General features: G+C 56.9%; 1 protein-coding gene across 2 annotated transcripts; it reads right to left on the bottom strand.

The window, feature by feature from the left end:
• Positions 1 to 1,917: 1,917 nt before the first annotated feature.
• On the bottom strand, positions 1,918 to 21,112 carry LOC112652939 (angiotensin-converting enzyme). Of its 2 annotated transcripts, XM_025436646.2 has the most exons (25): positions 20,825 to 21,112; positions 20,151 to 20,318; positions 19,493 to 19,589; positions 18,291 to 18,434; positions 17,639 to 17,830; positions 16,967 to 17,064; positions 16,390 to 16,562; positions 15,773 to 15,996; positions 15,285 to 15,429; positions 14,962 to 15,060; positions 14,622 to 14,744; positions 14,120 to 14,331; positions 13,292 to 13,428; positions 12,269 to 12,427; positions 11,890 to 11,977; positions 9,757 to 9,900; positions 9,391 to 9,582; positions 8,169 to 8,266; positions 7,802 to 7,974; positions 5,564 to 5,787; positions 5,117 to 5,261; positions 4,715 to 4,813; positions 3,129 to 3,251; positions 2,583 to 2,770; positions 1,918 to 2,447 (listed from the first exon to the last, which is right to left on the bottom strand). In XM_025436646.2, exons 1-25 carry the CDS (start codon positions 21,095 to 21,097, stop codon positions 2,218 to 2,220), a joined length of 3,948 nt encoding a protein of 1,315 aa, XP_025292431.1. In that variant the 5' UTR covers positions 21,098 to 21,112; the 3' UTR covers positions 1,918 to 2,217. The 2 variants fall into 2 exon arrangements, with proteins under 2 accessions (XP_025292431.1, XP_025292432.1); XM_025436647.3 differs by lacking the exons at positions 14,120 to 14,331; positions 14,622 to 14,744; positions 14,962 to 15,060; ... (7 more) ...; positions 20,151 to 20,318; positions 20,825 to 21,112 and adding an exon at positions 13,561 to 13,828.
• Between the last annotated feature and the right edge of the window lie 415 nt (positions 21,113 to 21,527).

Genomic DNA, 21,527 nt, shown 5'->3' on the forward strand with positions numbered 1-21,527 from the left:
TGGAAGAAGATGCCAGAATGGTCTCTCTTTCTACTGCCACTCCCTCCCCTTCCTCTGCCTTCTTCCAGGTAGACGCAGTCTTATCCTCCTCACTTGAGGAGGCAGCAACAGGAGTCTAAGCAATTTTAATATTTCAAAAGACTGAGGGGATAAGGCTGATCAGGATGTCCCAATGTTAAATTTCTTTGCCCTTGGTCTGTGGCTCAGACCTTTGGGTGTTGAATGCTGGTGCCCTCGTGCTATTCTAACAGCTGTGACAGGCAGTATAAACCCCTATGTTCACAAGGATAGGAAACCGGGTGTTGTGACAATGACCTTTGTCTAGCAGACAAGGAGCTTTTGAAACATCAGGCTGGGAAGGAGAGTAATTAAAAAGTCATTGGTAGTAGAAGGCTTGGAACTATTTAGAGGAGATGTTTATAAATTCCATTGTCCTAAGTATTCATAAACTTCTCCCCGATTGCATATCCAAAATACCACAGCTCCACATCCTGCTCCATGGACTAGGCCTGTACAACCTAGTCTATGTGCAACACACACACAGGCGCGCGTGCACATGTACACAAAGACACATAAATACACCCAGAGATGAACACACAGGGCAGCTGGAGATGATTGCGGGCTTAAAAAAACCCTGAGGACTAAAGGATATTAGGGGACAGTTATTGAGGCTTGGTCTGCCTGGGGTCAAGGCATCAGCAAAGCTAGGCACAGGCTCTCAGCCTAGGGTCCTAACAGAAGGGGCCCGGCTTACAGTGGAAGCCCCTGGCCCTGGCAAACTGCCAACTCCATTTGGTCAGGTTCTAGACTTGGCATTTATTTATTTTTAAAAAGACTTTGAGAGAGAGTGAGAGCATGAGCAGGGGGAGGGACAGAGGGAGAAGCAGACTCCCCGCTGAGCAGGGAGCCCAATGTGGGGCTCGATCCCAGGACCCCTGGGATCATGACCTGAGCCAAAGGCAGATGCCTAACCCCCTGAGCTACCCAAGGTGTCCCAAGACTCGGCATTTAAATATCGGAAAATAGATTGTATGTTAACTAGAAAAAGGATAAATAACTGTGAATATACTATAATCTCATTTAAAACATGTGCTGAGAAAAAACAGTGGGAAGATAGACACCAAAACTGTCAACGGTGAATATCTCTTGGGGTTTATATAAAGGGCTTTTCTTTTCTTCATAGTTTGTTTTCTCATTTTTCTATAATAAAGATGTAGATTGAAGTTATGAAAGTGTCCCTCGAAATTCTACTTCCTCCAGCCCACGTTGGTTTCTCGAGGGAAGGCTCAGGGCGAGAGTGTGAGTTCGGGGGAAGGGCAGGGGCAGCCTCTGGCAGTGACTCCCTGCGTGAGCACTAGCCCTGCCAGCTTTGGGGCCCCTCTCCAGCTGAGGTGAAGCGATCTGGCCCTGGAGCCCACGGGCAATACTCAGGGAACGCTGTCTAGTGACACAAGGAGACACGGAGCTGGTGCAGGCAGGAGCCTGAGGTGTGTAAGGGAACCGTTCCACGCCCTCCGTGAGTCAGACACATGCAAGGCTGCTCCCCCAGGCAGCCAGAGGACAGCCGGGAGCCTTCCATATTCAGGACCTGCCATTTTATGGGAACAGCTGGGGCAGGGCTCCTGAAGCTCGTGGAAATGGAAGAAGGCCGGAAACCCAGAATGTCTGCTCCCCCTTTGCTTCCCAGAGTCCTCCTGGGCGGGTGCCGAGGCTGGCAGGGGCCGCCCGCATGGCAGGACATTGGCCGGCTGCCTGGGCTAGAGGTGGGCGCTGGGGCCAGCGCTCCGGGGCATTTTCCCAGGCTCTTCTTGGAGGATGATGAAGACGCCCAGCGAAGTGACCCACTTGACTGCCCGGAGGCGGAGAGCATCCCTGTCCCTGTCCCTGGCTTCCCCACGAGGGACACAGACTCAGACGGGGGAGGCAGGTCCTTTAATTGTATTCACAGAGAGACTGGGAGGGGGCTCCGTGTTAGGTGGCCTGCTGCCCGGGGACTCGGGGGCAGGGGCCACGGGGGTTTGTGGTCCGGAGGGCGGATCGTCAGCACAGGATTCGAGGCGTGGTGAGGAGGGAGGTGACAGGCGGGGTGACAGGAGGCGGGCGCGCTGGGGTGAGCCGTGAGAGGAGTGGTGGGTCCTCAGCCCACGGCCCGAGCCCCCGGTCGGGTCTCTCGGTGGCGGACGCTCCCCGGCAGGCCCGGCCCGGTCAGCGGTCACCTCAGGAGTGTCTCAGCTCCACCTCGGAGCCAAACTGGGGCCCTCGGTGGGGCCGGCGGAGGCTGTGGTGGCGGATGCTGAAGAGCCGCTGGGTGAGGCCCAAGGTGGCCACCAGCAGGGCGACGCCCAGGAAGAGCAGCACCCACTGGCCCACGCGGGCCTGCTGCTCCTCCAGATCCAGGCCCAGGAAGTTGACGCGGCCGGTGCCCGGTAAGGGGCCTTCGGAGCGAGCTGGGCGGGAGAAGCAAGGGGGCAGACGGTGGGCGGGCGGCCGGGGCTCCCCAGGCCGGCTTCCCTGTCCTCGCTCTGGGACTGCAGCCCGCCTCGACGGGGGAGGGCCCGGCCCGGGGGGGGGGGGGGGAGTACCAGAGTTTGGCGTCCAGTTGTACTGAGGCCAGCCCAGCTTCTCCCCGTGCCGCCCGTTCTCCGTGAGCAGCCAGTCCAGCAGCGGCTTGAAGTAGTTCATCATGGCTGATGCAGACATGTTGGACTGGCCCGTGATCAGCTTCATGGCTTCCGGCCACGGCTTACTGAAGCCCAGTTTCATGGCATCCCTGGGGGCAGCGCCAAAGAAGGGAAACCGAGTCAGAAGGACAGGTGGAGAAGCTCACTGCTCCTGGCCCGGCCTAATTCCCACCCTCCATCCCCCCCTTCATAGCCTAAACCTCCTTTGGGATTGGGAGGGCAGGGGTGGGTCTGGGGGTGGGAGCGGGGGTAGGGGAGGGATGACTGGGGCCCAGAGGCTCTAGTTTCCTACTGGGATGCCACATGCAGGCCTGGCACAGGCTCCACCTGGGATCCCCAGTCCAGGCACCAAACTGGTGGGTGTTTCCAGAAGAGCCCCACCGGGTTCCTCAAAGCTGAGGAGTTAGAGGGTGGGGAATGGTCAGAAGAAAGGCAGAGAAGACTCACTCCAGGCGCTTCCCGGCCTCCTTAGATTGGTAGATGTCACACGTGTGCAAGGGGCCCTTATGGCCAGCTGCCTGACACAGAGCCTCATGGAATTGGAACTGAATGACAAAGCCAACAAAGTACCTGGAGTGGAGGGAAGCGTGGGGTGAGGTGGGGGTGGTTGAGGACCTGAGCCCCTGAGCCCTGGCCGCCCCTCATCTTCCACTGCAGCCAGCATGTCAGGGTGAGCTCACCCTCGGGTCTTCAGGATCATCAAGGCTCCCCATCTCCATGCCTCCCACCCGAGAGGCTCCCTTTACATCTCAGGAGGACCTGTTCTGAGGGCCTCTGGGATCACTCATAGGTGAGGAGGGTCAGGGCAGAGCCCTTCAAAGATTTGGCAGGTTGCTTCCGAGGCAGTGAGGTCTTGATTCCTGGGGTCAATGTAAGTAGAGGCCAGGTGTTGCCTCAAGGGTCACCTGCATTTATCCCAAACAGCAGGGATTCCCTGGTAGAAATCTGCCAGTCAAGTCCAGAGCAACCTCTCCACCCTGGGTTCAGAATGTCCCAAACCACCAGGGCAGGCCTCCCACTTTGAATGCTGGGCACAAGCCATGTGCCACTGACTTTCCTGGCATTTCTTAAAAGTGCTTTGCCAAGGTTGCTGGTCAGAATTTGGAATGTGTCTCCTTTGCCCACCCTGCCTAGAGAATTATCTTCAACTGGCTTCCATGTGAAAGCTAATGCTGGCTTGGGAGCTGGGAAACCAGCAGAAAAGGCAGGTGCTCCTTACAGGTCATACTCGTCCACTGCCCAGGTTGGGCCTGTTCTGAGATGTCCTTGGGCCCCCTTGGTCCTAATGTTCTCTGGAACATCTGAGCAGGCTTTCTCTCCCTTCCTGGACTCTGGGAGCACAATTCACCCACCCTACAGTTGTTTCTTGACTATATGCTGACATCATGTCAGATGCTAAGGTGGAAAGGTGGGCACAGTGATCACAAGCCCTCCCTCACTGGGCTTCCATGGAATAGAGGTGGCAAGGGCTAGAGGTGGCTACAGCCCTCCTGGGGCAGCCCTCACCACCCTCTGCTTTGCCTCACAGGTGGCCTCAGCCTACCTGCAGCTCAGAGACACCCGGACCCCTCCCCTTGAGGTCTCTCCAGACCCTTCCCTCCCAGGGAGGGCCCCCAGATCCAACTGGGTCTCTAACCCTTGCTTTACTATATAGACATTCTTCCAGGTACAACTCAAATGATATCATGGGCAATATGTTGAATATATAGTAAAGGAATAACAATCTTGTTTAAAAACAAAGCAGTGCTTAGGTCATGATCTAGCCAAAGTTATGGGTCACAGTTAATAATGTTAACTATCCAACCAAGGTCTTGTAACCATTAGCCAATTATAATAGTTTCTGTGTTCAACTCCTGGAGGGGGAGGCTCTCATCACATCAAAAGTGTGAAACAAGAGTGAACCTTAGTTGCAGGTGAGTGGCCTCAGCACAGCATGCCACTCAGCCAGGCCCCCCAGGTCACTGGACAGAGAGCCCCCGACAGGGCAGTGATGGCACTTTGAATACGGAATGACCTCTTCCCTTCCCCTTTACCTGATATAAGGCACACTTGAAGGAACATGGAACTTGGCCCCTGGGTCAAAGTCCCCTTGAGAACGGGCCACTGGGGGGCAGAGGCCCTGGTACTTCAGCCTGCCAAGGGGAAAGGAAAATTGAAGGGAGGGTTTGGGGAGAATCAAGTCAGGAGGAGTTGGTGTTTTTTAAGTAAAGGGTAGTCCTTGCCCCTGGAGCTACACAGAACACCCCAGACTCTGGTGTGTTGTGCCTCTCTGCACAATCACCCCCTGTGCACCTCATCACTTACATACACACACACAAACACACACACACACACAAACATGCACTACGTGTACAGACAGTGACCTGAACACTCACACATGCAGACATCCATGGAGACACCCTCCACCCCAGGCCCCCACAGGAGCATTCTAGCACCTGAGGTTCCACCACTCCTGGTTGTAGTTCTCCTTGGTGATGCTTCCATCAAATACCCTCCAGCGCCACTGGTCAACCAGGTAGCTGAAGGGCACAAAGGCGATCTTGTCAAGCGCCATCTTCATTAGAAAATTGATGTCTTGCTCTGCAGAGGGAAGGGACGCTGGTCATCAGATCTCCAGCCATCTCACAGCGGCTCAGCCAGGACAGGTGTGCAGCGGGTGGAGAGGGCAGGAGAGGGCTATATCCCCCTGGGTCTAGCAACCTGCCTCTTGGGCTGGTATGTGGGTTCCATCCTCCCGGCTCACCCTGCTGGTGGCATCCTTGTTTTCCATTGTTCTGTCTCAGCCTCTGTCTATGAGCCATCGAGTGTCCTCTCCCTGCTTCCCAAGCGCACTGCCCCCTCTCAGCCCCTCTGCCCACCAGGACCTCCCGTTCCTGTCTCACCGTAGCCACCGCTCTCGCTACTCAGCAGGTTGATGCTGTGGAGGTGCTTGGGGGTAGACACGGAGAGTGCCAGCACATCTCCAATGGCCTCATGAAAGCCAGGGTTGGCGCCCTCCCGGAAGGTCACAGGCAAGTCCTTGTACTGCATGAAATACTGTATGTGGCCCATCTCGTGATGGGCCACCACCAGGTCCTCCATGTTCACAGTGGTGCACTGCTTGATCCTGGAACACGGGGGCGGGGCAAAGGCATCTGCTGTCCTTACTGCACACAGAGCAGATGCCCATCAATGCTCTGTGCAGGAAACACAGCATTATGGGAAGGAAAACCAAAGGAGGCATGGAGTAAGCCTGAGAAAGAGGGAATCTGAGGGTTGGAAGCCCCTAAAGCATGGTCATTCAGGCCACTCTCTGCCTCCAGCTTCCCTCAATAACTCCAGCCCTCACTGCTGCCATGTTTTCTAACTGTACAAAGTACATGCTCTAGAGGCATTGGGACACTCAGTTATTAGTGTAGGAGTTTCTAGAATGTGGGTTCCGTTGTTTTTCATGCACACATTTTGTCTCTTCTAAGACTTAGGCTTCCTGGAGCAAACAACAGTTATTCTGAGCTATTCTGCCTCCCATGTGCCCAACACCAGCAAACATATTCACCCCCGGACGTCTACGGCTAGGGCTGAAATGTCATCTGCAGAGCTGTCCACACTGGAGGTCCCACCTTCCTCTCTTTCCTCATTTTTTCTCTTTTTTTAAGATTTTATTTATTTATTCATAAGAGACACACAGAGAGAGGCAGAGACATAGGCAGAAGGAGAAGCAGGCTCCATGCAAGGAGCCCGATGTGGGACTCGATCTCAGGACTCCGGGATCACACCCTGAGCCGAAGACAGACGTTCAACCGCTGAGCCACCCAGGTGTCCCTTTCCACATTCTCTTTTGTGAGCCAGTGAAATCCCCTATGAGGATTTCAGAGCCCTTCAGTTCGGTTGACCCTGTTTTTCTGTCATTGTATTGGGAGGGGAAGAGCTTCCCAGCATCCCCATTACACCAAGGTTGGGGTCTGTCCATCTTCTCCTATGACTCCTCATATAAGGGAAGACCCCCAGATTCTGTCTACATCTAGCCCTACAGTTGAAGTCCTCATACCTTTGGAGGAAGGGCCCAAGGGCAGGCAATCCAGTGAACCCTGGCTGGTTTGTTCTAGTCTCTCTATGTCCACTCTTATAAGAAGACACTTCGTCAATAGTGGCAGATCATCTTTGCCACTTCTCCCAAGACATGGGGTCTTCTTTCCCTCCTTTGAATCTGGGTTGGCCTTGTGACTTGCATTAGCCAATAAAGTGTGGCAGAAATGACTGCCAGTTTTGGATTTAGCCTTAGCAGGACTGGCTATTTTTGCCTTCTTTCTGGGGGATGCCAAGTGCCAAGTAGGAAATCTACCTGACTCTCATACTGGGAGGAAGCCCAGGCTAGCCTGGAGACAGAGATGTCCCACCAACCCCCAGCTGCTCCAATCATCCCAGTCCAAGGACTCAACATCTGAATAAAGAAGCCAACTTGATCCCTTCTGTCCCAGTGCATGCCACATGGAGAAAAGATGAGGAACCCAATCAAGGGCCAGAACCGAGTCCCCAGACAGATGGCCCCACTGAGCTACCCTGCCGTCTCCAGCCATCAGAGCCACCCCAGCTGAGGTCTCCATCATTGTACAGCAGGAGCAAGCCATGTCCACTTCATGTTGCCTGCTCTCCTGACTCATAAAATCATGAACATGAACAATTTTTTTTTATATCACTAAGTTTGGGGTGGTTTGTTCTGCAGCAATAAATAACTATCCTCTGATGAAGACAACTTCTGAGCCTCTGCCGATGGTGGATCTGTGTGAAGTCCTCAGTGCCCTCAGGTTCTTCTCTGTATCAAGGCACACACACCCACATAGATGGCCTGCAATACGCAGGGGCTGCCCCAGAATGAGGGAAAGCTAGGCAGCTCACACTGCTCTCACCCAGGACTGGTCAGGGCCCGAGAAGACCCTCATCTGGTAGACAAGATGCCCCTGCCAGAAGCGAATGGCTAAGCCCAGGGTCAGGCCCAATGCTCTTGACCCCTCATCCTAAGCTCTGGTCCCTATACTTGCTTTGCTTGCTATGGCTGAGGGGACAATAGTAGAACCTTTACTTGGCTCATCTCCTTGCTACTGGGCTCAGGATATGGTCCCCTGGCTGCCACCTGGACACACCTGAAGTCCTTGCCATTGTAGAAGTCCCAGGCGGAGGCATGGCACACTACTTCCCGCCCATCAGTCGGCTTCTCCAGCATTGACTTATTCCAGAACTCAAAGGGCACAGGCAACAGCCCCAGGGAGGTGAAGAAATTGTTCGCTTCTTCAAACATCCTTTTGGGAGTCCAGCCCTGCAAGCAGAGGGAGCTCTGCCAAAACTGGGGGCGGGACGAAGGGAGCAGACTGTGTGCTGCAGTCAGGGTGGGGGTTGGAAGAGGGCCAAGCCAGAGGGAATTCCTGTCCCACTGAGGCAGAGGTCTCCCCTCCCCTGTGCCCTGGGGCTGCCCTGGAGGAGCAGAAATGTGACCAGGGGCCCAGTGTGCACCTGCTTTATCATGGCCTCTGTGGCATCTATCTTGGGGGCTGAAGGGAAGGGTACCACCAAGTCATAGATGTTGGACCACGTCTGACCCCACATGTTCCCTGGAGGCAGATGGGGGAAGAGAAGAGAAAGGGGAGAAACAGGTGTTATTTCCTACACTCAGCACCATCACCCATGGAGAAGGAACCAGATCCCAGTCTTAGGATCTTAACAGCATCTCTTGAGCACCTACTGTTTGCAAACTGTGTTAGGCATTTGATATGCATTGTCTCCAGCCTCCACATCCAGCCCACCAGGTCATTACTGGCTCTGAGTGCCAAGGTCTGAGCTCTATGCCCCAGCTCTGCCCCCATTCCCAGGGCCATTGGGCACAGGGCCTCCTCTTCGGGCTCTGTGTTCCTCAGTCATCAAGCTGATGTCCATTCTGATATTCTTGGTCTCACCTGAGTGGGATCCAGGATGGCTGGTCTCTTAGGCTACAAGGTCCCCAAACCTGGATGAATTTCTGGGGTCTCCCTCATGATTGGCGAATGGTCTGTGGCCCTGTCTGGCCTCTGCTCACAGTAACAAGCCCTCCAAGGATGTGTTCTCAGTGGCCCGACGGGGACAAGAACCCGATAGCCTCTGGCTTTGCTGCTCTCTCCACCACCCCTCTCTGTCTTCCACTACCTACTTCCTGTGTTCAGGGCATCTCAGTTTACAACCCCTAAAAAAAAAACGAGGGTCCAAAAGCTGGGATGGATCTACACTCTCCATACTCTCCTCTGTTCTCCTAACTCCCCTTAGCCTGAACCTTTTGTGTCTGCTCTTCTCCTTCCTCCCACTACATCTCCCATTCCGTCTGTCCGAGCCTGTCATCTTTCAAGGCTCTGGTCACATGCCACCTATGGGGAGGCCCCAGGTCTAACTCACAGCCTTTCCTCACCCCCTGCCTCCCCGCTGTTATGCCGTCTTGAGCTGCCATCTTGGGTGGTATGGTCTCCTGCATCATTATTATAAATTCCTCCACTGATCCATCTGGGTGACCCGCCCCATGTGGCTCTGTAGCAATTGTGGTGCTCAAAGCAAGCAGGGGGCTCATCTCCTTGCACCCAGCTGCCACCCCACCCCAGCTCCGGCCTCACATCTTCATTCCAGCCACCTGACATGCTGTCCAAAGATCCCCCCCAGCCTGCCCTCTGCCCTCTGGATAGCACTGGCCCTCCCCCCCAGGACTTGTCCTCACCCAGCAGGTGAGCTGGAATGGGGCCCTCCAGGTTGATGTGCTGGGGCCCGTAGTGGCGGTGCAGGGCCCGGCGCACGTAGGCGTGGAGGTTCAGGTAGAGTGGCTGCAGCTCCTGGTAAAGCTGCTCCAGGTCTTGCTCCAGGGACGGCATCTCATACATGGCTCTCCAGGAGTCACCTGCATCTTCGTAGCCTGCAGAGGGGATGTGGCCAGGCTCTCTGGACACCCGACCAGTCCTGGAGTGCCCTCAGCCCCACCTCCTCTAGGGACCTCCCTCTCATCAAGTTTTGGGGCTCAGAGGATGCTTCAGAGGCCCCTAGTAGGGCTGGAACCAGAGAGCTAGTGATACTGGCAGGAGGGACTTACCGTTGAGCCGGGCAGCCTTGTTGGCAAGTTCCACGTACTTGGGGAAAAAAGGGAGGATTGCTCTCCCCACTTTTTCTCGCCAGCTCTTCCAGGCCCACAGCAGATCTTCATATTTCCGGGATGTGGCCATCAGATTCGTCAGATCTGCAGGGACGGGTTGAATGGCTCGAGCCTCTAGCCCTTGACTCCCCTCCCACCTCCTATAAGGTGAAGTCAGTCACAGGGGTTTGGAGCTGGGGTAAGCATGGTGAGACTCGTGAAAAGGCCTGTACAGGCAACAAGTCTAGTGAAATGGGAGAAAGGGTGGTGCACTTTCTAGAAAGGTCTCCACAGGGCAACCGCCTCAGGCTTAGGGGGCACAACACTCCTGTGAGGGGTGTGCTGGTTTTCACATGAGTGTTTTGGTGACATGGCAGGTCCCCCCAGCCAGGAAGTGGCCCAACCAGGCACAAAGCAAAGGTCCAGACCCTGGAGCTGCTGCTGGTGCCCACTGATTCCCTGCTCATCCCTCCGTGGGAAGGACAAATGGTTTGGAGGTCACAAGACCCAAGTTCCTATCTAGTGTCCCAGAATAACCTCACGGGTCACAAGACCCCCCTTGCCCTATCTGTAAAATGGGGGTAAACCAACATTCATGGGGGTGAAAAAATCTAATGGGAGCATGAGGCCCCTGAGCAGGGTGTGTGCCTCATTGGTCTCTGCGTCTTCACGGGACCCAGGACATCTTTCACAAACTGCTCGTGAACTGGACGGAATACAAGGACAGCCATGGAGACAAAGTACAGAGAGCCATCCCAGCACCTTCAAGGAGCCAGAAGTCCTGGCTCTGTGTCCTGTCAAAGCCATGCCGCGTGTGTAGCCTCCTCCATATGGATTGCATGGAGCTGACATGCACGGGGCGGAGCCGGAACGAGAATGGCCTGAACTCACATGTCATTTCTGAAGCCCCACGCAGACCAGTGGTGGCTCCCCTTCCTGGCCACCAGCCTGCGCCGGAAGGCTACAACCATTCAGGGCCATACACACCTCATTATCTGACTTGTGCTCTCTCTCTCCCTGTTTTGGAATATGCTTCGTGATACCTCCTTCTCACAGAGAAAGTACATTCCAATGAATTGTTTGAAAAAAAAAAAACATATTTGGAGAATTTCACCTCTGCCCTCTGCTGATGTATTCTGTTTTGTGGGTGCTTCTTCATCTTACTAACGGCAGTGATCTGATGGCCCAGGTCTGGATTAAGAGGCTAATTGGTGGGGGGTGGGGGAGAGGGTGAAGACTACACTCCCTTTAACGCTCTTCTCCATAACCGTGCGCACACACATGCACACAGCACACATACGCCCCCACAACACTGTGCGTGCATCCCCATGTATACAAACCGTAGGCCAAACCCTGTCTCAGGAAAACTGTCTCTCTCTCCTGTTTATTTTCCATTTCCCCTCTATTTGTCATTGTTCTAATGTGGGAGTTGGGCAGAGGGCCAGGAAGAGATGGTTTCTGGGTAGCGATTCCTCAGGAAGAATGTTTATGCCTCTGGCTCCCCAACCCTTGGGAGAATGGGTCAGGAGGGAGAAGGGAACATATCTGTGTGCAGGTACTTGGGTGTCCAGGGTGAGCTCTTTCAAAGGGAAGAAGGTAAAAAGGACCAGCCAATGTGGAGAGAGAAAGGGGACAAGCAAGAGCTGGTCCATTCCTTTAAGATGGGATTGGGTTCTATGAGCTGTGGCTTCAATTTGGGGGATGGGGGAGCAAGGAGGAGGCCAGAGAAGGTGGGAAAGACACAGATAGGGTGAAGGAAGGAAGGTACCTAGAGTTACTATCCCTAGTTGGGGATCTAAGCACTCAACAGACAAATTTGAGGTACCTCCTACTTTGAAGGGCAGAGGGCAGAGAGGAATAGAGAGGAATCCAGGGAGGGCCCAGAGGGGGCAGAAGGGTGGATATAAGGCTACGATCAGCTTGGAGATGAAGTACGTGCCCAATCTAAGTGGTGGCAGAGAAGCCCCACTGGTAGAAAACAGCGAGTGAGTCCCCCACGAGGTAGGAGCACCTGACCCTCTCCAAGGGCCAGCACCCCTAACACTGCCAACGCCAGCCTCCCCCATCTCCCTCTCGTTCCCCACGTGCACTCACCAGGCTCCAGCTGCAGACAAGTGCCATTGGTGTGGCACACAGAGGCCACGCTGTAAGTGGTTTCCATGTCCAGCAGGATCTTGTTGTACTGCAGGAGGAAGAAGACAGGCGGCAAGCTGCAACCTTTGCTACCCGTTCTGCCCCTGGCACCACCCGGGGGGTGGGGGGTTACTGTGGAGCTGGGGGAGTGTGTTCCCAAAGGTGCTCCCTTCTCAGTAATTCTGTGGGTGATGTCACCACGGCAGATGTCACAACAGATAGAGGAAGAGGAAGCAGCACGAAGGCCAGACCTTGTACTAGGCTCACTCCCCTGAGCCAGGACCTGGTCCTGGTCCTGGATCTTCCATTCCCTGCTCCCCACAAGCCACAAGCCACATACCTCTTCCAGCTCCTTGGCAGGGAGTGCTGCCCGTTCTAGGTCCTGAATTTTCTTTATCATCCGCTTGATGCTCGCATTTTGGAAGTTAGTCACGTCAAACTGCCTGGCCCAGGTGCCAAACTTGAAGGTGTGGTTTGCCATCTGTATGTTCTTCTGCAGCTGAAGGTATAGGGGGAGGCATGTCGTGAGGCCCAGGAGCTGTGTCAAAGGAGGACTACTGGAGGGGACTGGGGGCTGCCATGGCGGGGGGCTGTTTTATCAGATTGTTGCCTTTGCTCTTCAACCTGGACTGTCTGTAATGTCTGTAATGTCTTGCATGCGGTACATGTCCCTCAACGGATACCCATAGTCACACAAGACATATCCTGGCTGGGGTAGAGAAGGGGAAGCCCAGCCTGTAACTTGTTAGGATGGAGAAGGTTGGTATTAGCTCTGTGGCCTCTCTGAGCTTCGGAGTCCCTTCTGTAAAATGTGAATAAGATCACTACTTTTGCAAGGCTGTTGAAGAACAAAGGAGGCAGGAGATGTAAAGCACCAAGGAATGGTGGCCAACAAACAATAGTCTTCAAAAAACATTAGCTCTCTGTGGCTCACCTCGGTGTAACCTGCGCTTACCACATAGGCAGGGAAGGGGGTGAGGGGAAGCTAGCCCTCACTGTGGTGGCAAAAAGGGGTTGTCAATCTAAAAATCCACCCTTAGCATCACCTGTCTGTGCAAACCATTCTAGTACTAACAGCAGATTACTTGCTAATGAAAGACAACTTTGTTAGGCATTGAGTAGATGCCCACCCAAACCTGAAGCCGAGTATTATTTGAGATATTCCATCTAGATTTTTCACAAATTCTGACAGCTCTGCTCCCCTCGCCCCACCCCTCTGCAGCCACACTGAGGGAGGGAGGGGGCATTTGGCTCTGCCTTGGGTTTGGAGGATCAGTCCCTGAGGGGAGGAGCACATATGTGCTGTACGTGTGCGTGAGTGTGGGTGCCCATGCGAGTCCAGGGCATGGAGGGGGCCCCCTACCAGGATCTTGCTGGTCTCTGTGGTGATATTGGTGTTATAGTTCCAGTTAGCCTCAGCATATTCATTCCATATCACGAGCGATCTCCGGTCATATTCCTCCACAAACCTTCTGGCCTCAACTTCATCGGTCACCAGGCCTGTGGAACAGAGAGGGAAACAGACAGGCCTCCCCTTGCCCTCTGTTGCAGGTTGGCCTGCTTCTGCCCCCAGAACTGCCCCCACCTCCTGCTCCTTTCCTTCCAGGCCCCGTCCTGCCCCCCAGCTGCTACCACTTGGGCTCTGGGTTGTCTGGCTGCTGCTTGTTGCCTGGTGAGTTGTCTGGCGAGTTGTTGTCTGGCTTCTGGTTTTTGCCTGGCTGGTTGTTCCCTGGGTGGTTGTCACCTGGTAGGTGGCCTCCTGGCTGGGGACCAGCATAGGGTGCCCACAGCAGAGCAGGAGGAGAAAGAGGCTAGGCAGTCCTGGAGCAGCCCAACCTTGGCCCATGGCCGCAGGACACCAGAGCCCTGTAGCCACAGCCCTCTGGCCAATAAGAGTGGAGCCTGTAATGTGATCTCATAGAGCAGTGTGCCCACCAGCCTGCCCCCCCCCGGGGGGGCACTTAGATCTAGACACACCCTCCCTAGAATGCTGGGGAAAAAGACATGCCCATTCTCCGCCCGGGTCCCTGTGATGAGCTAAGGGTGCTGCACAGTCTTTTGGGGTAGGGTGCCGGGGCCCAGCTGTTTGCTGCTACCAGGAACCAGGAACCAGGAACCAAGGGGACTGGGTCCGGAGCCCGGAATTGAGAACTCACTTTAGCACCCGCCCCACCCTCACTCAGGGCTTTACCAATGTCCTGTGGGTAATTGTTGGGCATCGGTGGCCGCCACTGGTATTCTGGCCATCCCAGCACCTCGCCGTTGCGCTTGTTCTGCTCCTGCAGCCATCGGCTGACGGGCTGGAAGTAGTCGAGCAGTGGTTGAGCGTCCAGGGTGTCTGAGCCAATCGCCTCCCTGAGCACGTCCTGCCAGGGCCTTGAGGAGCCTGCCCGCAGTGCCTCCCTGTCGGGCAGAGTGGGCACGGTGGGTACGAGGCTCAGGCCTGCATCCCAGCCGGGCCTCTGGCCCACCTCCCAGAACAGCAACAGCAGGACTCTGGAGACTAGGAGCTTGGCAGGGGAGCAGGGACTCCGTAAATACTTGATGAGAGGCAGACGGGCGTGGAAAGGAAGAAAGGCACCCTCCACCAGGAGCCCCGTGGCTCTCCTATGAGCAGCCTGTCGCTTTCCAGACACATCTCCCTCCTGCCTCTCCCCTCGCCTCCCACTGGCCCTCCCCATGCCCCTACACACCGGAGCTTGGCCCCCGCCTGGGTGGACTGGTAGATGTCACACGTGTGCAGCGGGCCCTGGTGGCCTGCCTCCTTGCACAGGGCTTGATGGAACTGGAACTGCAGGACAAAACTGACGAAGTACCTGCCAGTACAGGAGGGGCATTAGGGGGGCGGGGGGGGCCTTGCCCAGGCCCCATGCAGCTCCTCCCGGGGTAGAAAGGGGCTGCCTTAGGGGAGAAGAGAGAAGCCAGTGGGCGCAAGAGAGAGGCCTACTTAAATTCAGGCTCTGGGGGCGAGGGAGCAGAGGATCATGGGGACAAATGGTGGGACAGAACTGGGCAGGAGGGGGCCGCTAGTACCTGATGTATGGTGTCACATTTGGGACGTGAAACTTAGCTCCGGCGTCAAAGTGGGTTTCATTTCGGGCAACTGGAGGACAGATCCCCTGATACTTGGTTCTAGAAGAGAGTGGTTCAATTGTCTTAGGACAGAAGTGTTGTGCACTTCTGCTGCTTTGGCCTTTGCAGGTGTTCCCACCAGGCTGTCCCTTCCCCCTTTTGGTGAATGGTGGAAGACTTCCTGGAGGAGGGAGTTTTAGGTAGGAAAGAATAGGTAGGGAAAAGGGTGGAGACAACATCAGCCACGTTGGGGTTAGGCCCTTTCCTGCTCCCTCTTTACTCACCGAAGATACCACCAGTCAAAGTTGTAGCGGGAAGGGGGGGTACGCCCACTAAAGACCCCCCAACGCCACTGGTCTACCAAGTAGCCGAAGGGCAGGAAGGCAATTTTTTCCAGTGCCATCTTTAACAAGAAATTGATGTCACTTTCTGTTGGAAGACAAGATGAGAAGAGTGAGGTCAGAAGGAGATGCGAGTCCAGCTGGATAGGGTGGGACTGGGCAGGAGCCAGCAGGAGGCGGAGTCGGCAGACATAGAGAAGGGAAGGCCAGCCTTCACGACCATAGAGCCCTGCTTGGGAGAGGGTCCTTGGGCAGTGTCCAGTTGGGACTTGGGGTGAGCTGTGAGGCTCCAGGTGGATCCCCAGAGCCTCCTGACCTGGGGCAGAGAGGAAGAACCAGGAAGCGCAGGTGGGAGCGTGGGCAAGCTGTCCTGCTGTGGGCTGGAATAGGGTCCAGGTGGGGCTGGGCTCGGTCCTCTCCACCTCCCATACCTATGTCATTGCTGACATTGTCCAGCAGGCCAATTTTGTAAAGATGTGCAGGAGTGGAGACGGAGAGCGCCAACACATCCCCGATGGCCTCATGGAAGCCGGGGTTGGCCCCTTGGCGCAGGGAGACAGGCTGCTCTTTGTACTGCAGATAGTATTGCACATGGCCCATCTCGTGGTGCACCGTGGACAGCTGGTCCATCGTAACCCGCGTGCACTGCTTGATCCTGGGGCAGAGAGATGGTGAGCGTGAAGGTGAGGGACAGGGCAGGGCAAGGGCCAGAGCACAGGGAGGCTGGCACCTAAGGGAAAGGAGCCAAGCGGACACGGCCCTGCGCCTCCAAGGAGCTGGTGGAAACATATAAATGCTTTGCCTTGTCCAGCCCACACTCAGGTCTTTCTCCTCCACTCCAGTGTACAGAGCCGCCACCTGCCAAAGCTGCCAAGGGAGGGCAGCCCAAAGGGTCTCATATACCCAATGACCTTGGAAGAGACCCAGCGGCCCCCAAACAGTATTGGGGCTGGGGTGGAGGTGGACCTGGAAACCGGCTTTTCCGTGCCCAGCGAGCCCACCCTTCCTGGAGCTCCAGACCGCCCCCCCTTCCCTCCCATGTCTAGACCTGAAGTCTCTCCTGTTGTAGAAGTCCCAGGCAGAGGCATGGCACACCACCTCACGCCCGTCGGTTGGTTTCTCCAGCATGGACCCTGCCCAAAACTCAGGAGGCATGGGCGAGAGCCCTAGGGAGGTGAAGAACTCCTCTGCCACCCGGAACATGTGCGTAGTGTTCCAACCCTGGTGGGGGGTGTGCAGGTACAAGTCAGGGACCAGCTATGGGAGCTCACTGTGGTTGTCCTGGGGTGGGTGGGGGGCAGGCCTAGGGTTGGCTCCTTTCCCATGACGGGAGTCTCTGCTCTGCGGCCTCCCTTCCCAGAAGCAGAGCCCCTATTAACCACAGTGGGAAAACAAAAGTAGATGGTTACCCACACTCCACTTACCTGAGGGGTCCTGGAGGGGGGGTTGGCACTTCAGCCAGGACACAGGCCTCAACTCACGGTTTGTACATACACTCCAGGCCGTAGAAAGGGACGGAGCGAGGTCCCTCCCCTCCCCATCTCCCTCATGTGACTTCTTTCTCCCCTTCTCCCCATGTCTGACTCCTGTGTGCTACCCCCACCCCAGCCTGACTCCGAGCTTACCTTGCGCACCATAGTGCTGGTAACATCGAGACTGGGCTTGTCGGGGAAAGGCACCATCATGTCATAGAGGTTGTCCCAGCTCTGGGCCCACATGTCCCCTAGACAGAGGAGGGAGGCCAGACAGTTTAGCTCCCTGCCTGGCCAGTGTCCTCCCTGCCCGCTTCCCCAGGTGTGTCACTGAGCAGGACTCTGGGTCCCTGGCACCTGGAGCCTGGGCACTCAAGTGTAGCAGCCTGCTCAGCATCTCAGGCCCACTCGCACTCCCAAATGCTCTGGGTTCCCCAGGGTTGACAGGGGGAGCCTAAGTTCCTTCCCTATGCTACCAGGGTCCCCGACTCCTGATGCTGAGGCAGGCCCTCCAAAGGGCTTGCTTCCTGGAACATAGTCTAAGATCATCATTCCTCCCGCATTGGACCTGGAGTCAAAGTCTTCACTGTGACTCCTAGCTCCACCTTTTACTAGTTCTCTGCCCTCTGCTAAGTCGATGTGCCTCCAGCCCTGGGCACCCTGTCTGAAAAGTAGGAACAGTACTGACGATTGAGAAGGGCCACCTGCCTTAAGGGGTTGTTGAGGGAGTCACATGGGCTCATGTGCAGGAGTGCTCTAGAATGTGACACAGGTGGAGGACAATCTGTGGGACACGCGTGGAGGGAGACAAGGTGACATTCTTACCCAGCAGGTGAGCCGGGATGGGTCCCCTGAGGTTGATGTATCTGTCTCCATATCGGCGGTGCAGTGCGCGGCGGACGTAGGCATGGAGGTTCAGGTAGAGGGGCTCTACTTGATGGTAGAGGTGCTCCAGATCCTCCACGAAGGTAGGCGACTCATACCAGGAGCGCCAGTAGGCCCCTGTGTCTGAGAAGCCTGGGGGGAGGGTGGGGAGTGTTGGGGGTGCAGCTCAGGCCCCAGGCTGGGGCACCCAGCTACTGCTTCACCATTCTCCTGGCTGCGGGCCCGTGTATCTGCCAGCTAGTTAGGAAAGACGGCTTGGGGGCTGCTGCTCTAAGACTTTCCAACTAGGGGTTGTTCTAACTCCAGCTAGATAGATCCTGGAGAGGTGAAGATGAGCGCTAGGGCTTCAAAGTGTGCCAGGAGGCGCAGTGTGAGGGCCGCACAGCCGCCTGGATGAAGGCAGGTGGGGCTTGAGCTGGTTCCACCGTCCACTACCTACCTGTGCCTTCTTGAGTCAGTATATGGAGTCATTGTAATGGCTGCTCTGTGTGACTCGGGGGTTGGGCTCCGTGGGGCCAGGGGATGGGGGAGCACCCAGCAAGGTGGGAAGGGCAGCACTCACTCCCACCATGGATGGGGTGGGCGAACTCACCATCCTTCTGGTAGGCCTCATTGCTGAGGACAGTGAAGTTCTGGTACAGGGGCTTCAGCGGGGTGCCCACAGCATTGTGCCAGCCCTCCCAGGCATAGAGCAGCAGGGCGTAGTTTCTTGAGATGGCCATGATGTGGGTGAGCTCTGAGACACAGGGGAGCAGGGTCAGTTGTTTCCACCAAGGCAGCAACGGTCTACAGTAGAGCTCACATGCCAGTCCTCACCATCTCTATCTGCTTCCTCAACATCACATGGGGATGGGGTTCAAGTCCAAGTTCAGTCACCGCCTTGCAATGAGGGCAAACCCCTCTCGACTCTCTGGCCTCAATGCCTTCTCAGTCCTCTGTCTTTCAGAAACCCATACACCAAATCCCTCGATGGAGACACTTTGAAAACCCCCTTTTCATCACAGTGTCCCCAAAGGCAAGGGCTGCCCACAGGCTGGGCGGGATGGGGCTGGGAGCTATGCAAAGCAAGCACTCAAGAGAGACCCTTGTCCCCACGGAAGTGAGGCTCTAAGGGAGGGGATACAAAGAGGATGTGTCCAGAGGCCAAAACCCAGACAGATCCTTCACAGCTCTCGTTGGTTGGAGTGCTAACCTTAGGCCACCTAGTAGATGAGGGGGGTGTGGGTGTGGGAGGAGAGAAGGAGGGTCACAAGAGGTCTAAGGCCTGTGGAGGGCTCTGGGGAGACTGAAAGGACCCATGAAAGGGAAAAAACACAGGCGGCCAGGAATAAGGCTAGTGGGAATAGGAGAGGCCAAAGCACCCATGGAGGCAGGGATGGTGTGGGAGCTGGAGGCTGGAGTTTCAGAAATCAGTCTGCTGGGAGAAGCAGGGATGTGGGAGCATCTGACTGTTCAGCCCTGGTTGGAGGTCAATACCTTTGGGTTTACCCACTCCCTCCATGGGCCCTCCCTTTTTTTTTTTTTTTTTTAAGATTTTATTTATTCATGAGAGACACACAGAGAGAGGCAGAGACATAGGCAGAGGGAGAAACAGGCTTCTATGGCGGGGAGCCTGATGGAGGACTCCATCCTAGGACCCTGGGACCATGACCTGAGCCAAAGGTAGATGCTCAACCACTGAGCCACCGAGGTGCCTCAGGGCCCTCCCATTAAACACACCCTCTTCCTGGGTGCAGCTGGGCCTTGGGGTAGGGCTGGGAAGCCCCAACAGAGACAATAGAGACAGAGCCATACCTGGGTCCAGGGACCAGCAGATGGCAGTCTTGTTGGGGTAGAAGCAGACCCTGGCTGTGGAATAGATCCTGTTCATGTTGCTCAGCAGAGCGTTGTACTGGAGAGTTAGAGTTGAGAAAATGTTAGCAGTGAACACCCCCAGAGACAATCTGGTGGCGCCCCTCTCCTCTCTTTGCTAGGATGAAAAGGAGGCCTGGAGAGGGGACGTGGCTAGGACACTCAGGACACTTCTGATCACTAATCTACTGATCCCCCTCCCAGTGGGGCAGCCTGTGGATGCGGAAACAAGTGTCCTTAGAATTTGGGATGGGGTTCAAGTCCAAGTTCAGTCACTGCCTTGCAATGAGGGCAAACCCCTCTCGACTCTCTGGTCTCAATGCCTTCTCAGTCCTCTGTCTTTCAGAAACCCATACACCAAATCCCTCGATGGAGACACTGAAAACCCCCTTTTCATCCGTTTACTTGAACTTCACTTTCTACACCCCATCTCTAAGAGAAATCAATGTTTCAGGAAGCCATTCTGGGCTCAGAGGCTTCTCCTGCAGCCAGGGTGCCTCCTACCCAGGGTCCCTTCCTGCCAGGCTCCCCCGCCAGCGCCCGGACGCCCTGGAGGCAAGCTGGCCACTTCTGCCTCGCCGCCCAGGTCCCGAGGGCCCACCTGCTGACGCTTCTCCACAGGCAGGTTGGCAGGGCCCAGGGTGCGCACACCACTGATGACTCTTCGCAGGACTGGGTCGCTGAAGTTCTGCCAGATCGGGTCATACAGCTCCTTGGCCTTCTGGCCCCAGACCTCAGCAAACTCCTGGTTGAGCAGGGCCGCTTCCTCCTGCGGGCACCGGGGGGATACAGGGAGGCCATGGCTCCTTAAACGGGAGGAAGGCGGGGGGCTCCCGGACACTGGGGCCTCCTCTCGGGCCTGCGGGGTCAGGAACTGGGGGAATCGGCCTCAGGTGGACGGTGGAGCAGAAACGGGGGCCAGAAGAGAGGCGGCTGGAGAGGAGGGTAAGGAGGCGGCGATGAGCAGGGGCAGGAGCCGTGAGGGGCAGGCTGAAGCCACCGGGGCCGCGGCCGGAGCGAGCGGGCACCCTGACCCAGCCCGAGGTCGTCCCGGGGCGCCGCCACCGGGGGGGGCTCGAGGCCAGGGGAGCCGGCTCCGTCCCCTCGGTGCTCGCACCGGGCACGGACCATGCGCCCGGCACCGCGCGGGGACACCACCGCGGGTCTGCGGGGCTCGGCGGGGTCGGGGGCTCCCCGCCCCCCAGCGCCGGGCCGCGGGCCTGTGATTGGGCGCCCGGGCCCCGCCCCGCCCCCGCCCCGGGCCCGCGCGCCCACCTGGCGCCGCGCGTTCTCCTCGGTGATGTTGGTGTCGTACGCCCAGCTGGCCACCGTGCTCTGGTACATCACCAGCTCGGCGCTCGAGTTGAAGCTCTGCACGAAGAGCTGCGCCCCGGCCTCGTCGGCGGCAAAGTTTCCGGGCTGCAGCTCGGGGTCGAGCGCCAGGGCGGCGGGCGGCGGCGGCGGCGGCAGGAGCAGCGGCAGCAGCAGCAGCAGCGGCAGCGGCAGCGGCAGCGGCCCCCGCCCGGGACGGCCCGGCGCGGCCCCCATGGCGCGGTGCGCGGTGCGCGGTGCGGGTGCGCGGTGCGCGGTGCACGGTGCGGCGCTGCCCCTTCTCCCGCGCCGCGGCCGCCCTGCGGGTTATAAAACCCCGCCGCCGCCTTCCGACACACCCCCACCTCCCCGCCCCGCCGCGCTTCCTCCTCGACTCCAAAGTCCCCCGGCTGCGGGCCTAGCCGCGCGGGGCGGGGACCGACGCTTCCTGGCCCGCCTGGGCAGGGGCGCCCGCCCGGGGAGGGGCCAAGGCGGACCCCGCGAGCTGCAGCCCGGGAGAGGCGGGGGGGCTCAGGTCAGGCCCTCTCAGAGGAGGCAGGAGAGGGGGAGCTCCCCCGCGACACACGCGCACACCCCCCTCCGAGGCAGAGGGAGCCGGCAGTTTGCTGGAACACCCCAAGTCTGCACACGGTGCCCTCTCCTTGCC

Source organism: Canis lupus, chromosome 9 (assembly GCF_003254725.2).
Source record: "Canis lupus dingo isolate Sandy chromosome 9, ASM325472v2, whole genome shotgun sequence".
Taxonomy (NCBI): Eukaryota; Metazoa; Chordata; class Mammalia; order Carnivora; family Canidae; genus Canis; species Canis lupus.

Excerpts from the sequence above, each read along its gene's own strand:
- LOC112652939 (XM_025436646.2), bottom strand. The coding sequence starts at position 21,097 with ATGGGGGCCGCGCCGGGCCGTCCCGGGCGGGGGCCGCTGCCGCTGCCG. Across the intron at positions 9,901-11,889 it reads TTGTCTGCAGCTGGAGCCTG|ATCTGACGAATCTGATGGCC; the intron begins GTGAGTGCACGT and ends CCGTCCCTGCAG. Across the intron at positions 4,814-5,116 it reads CAGGAGTGGTGGAACCTCAG|GCTGAAGTACCAGGGCCTCT; the intron begins GTGCTAGAATGC and ends TCCCCTTGGCAG.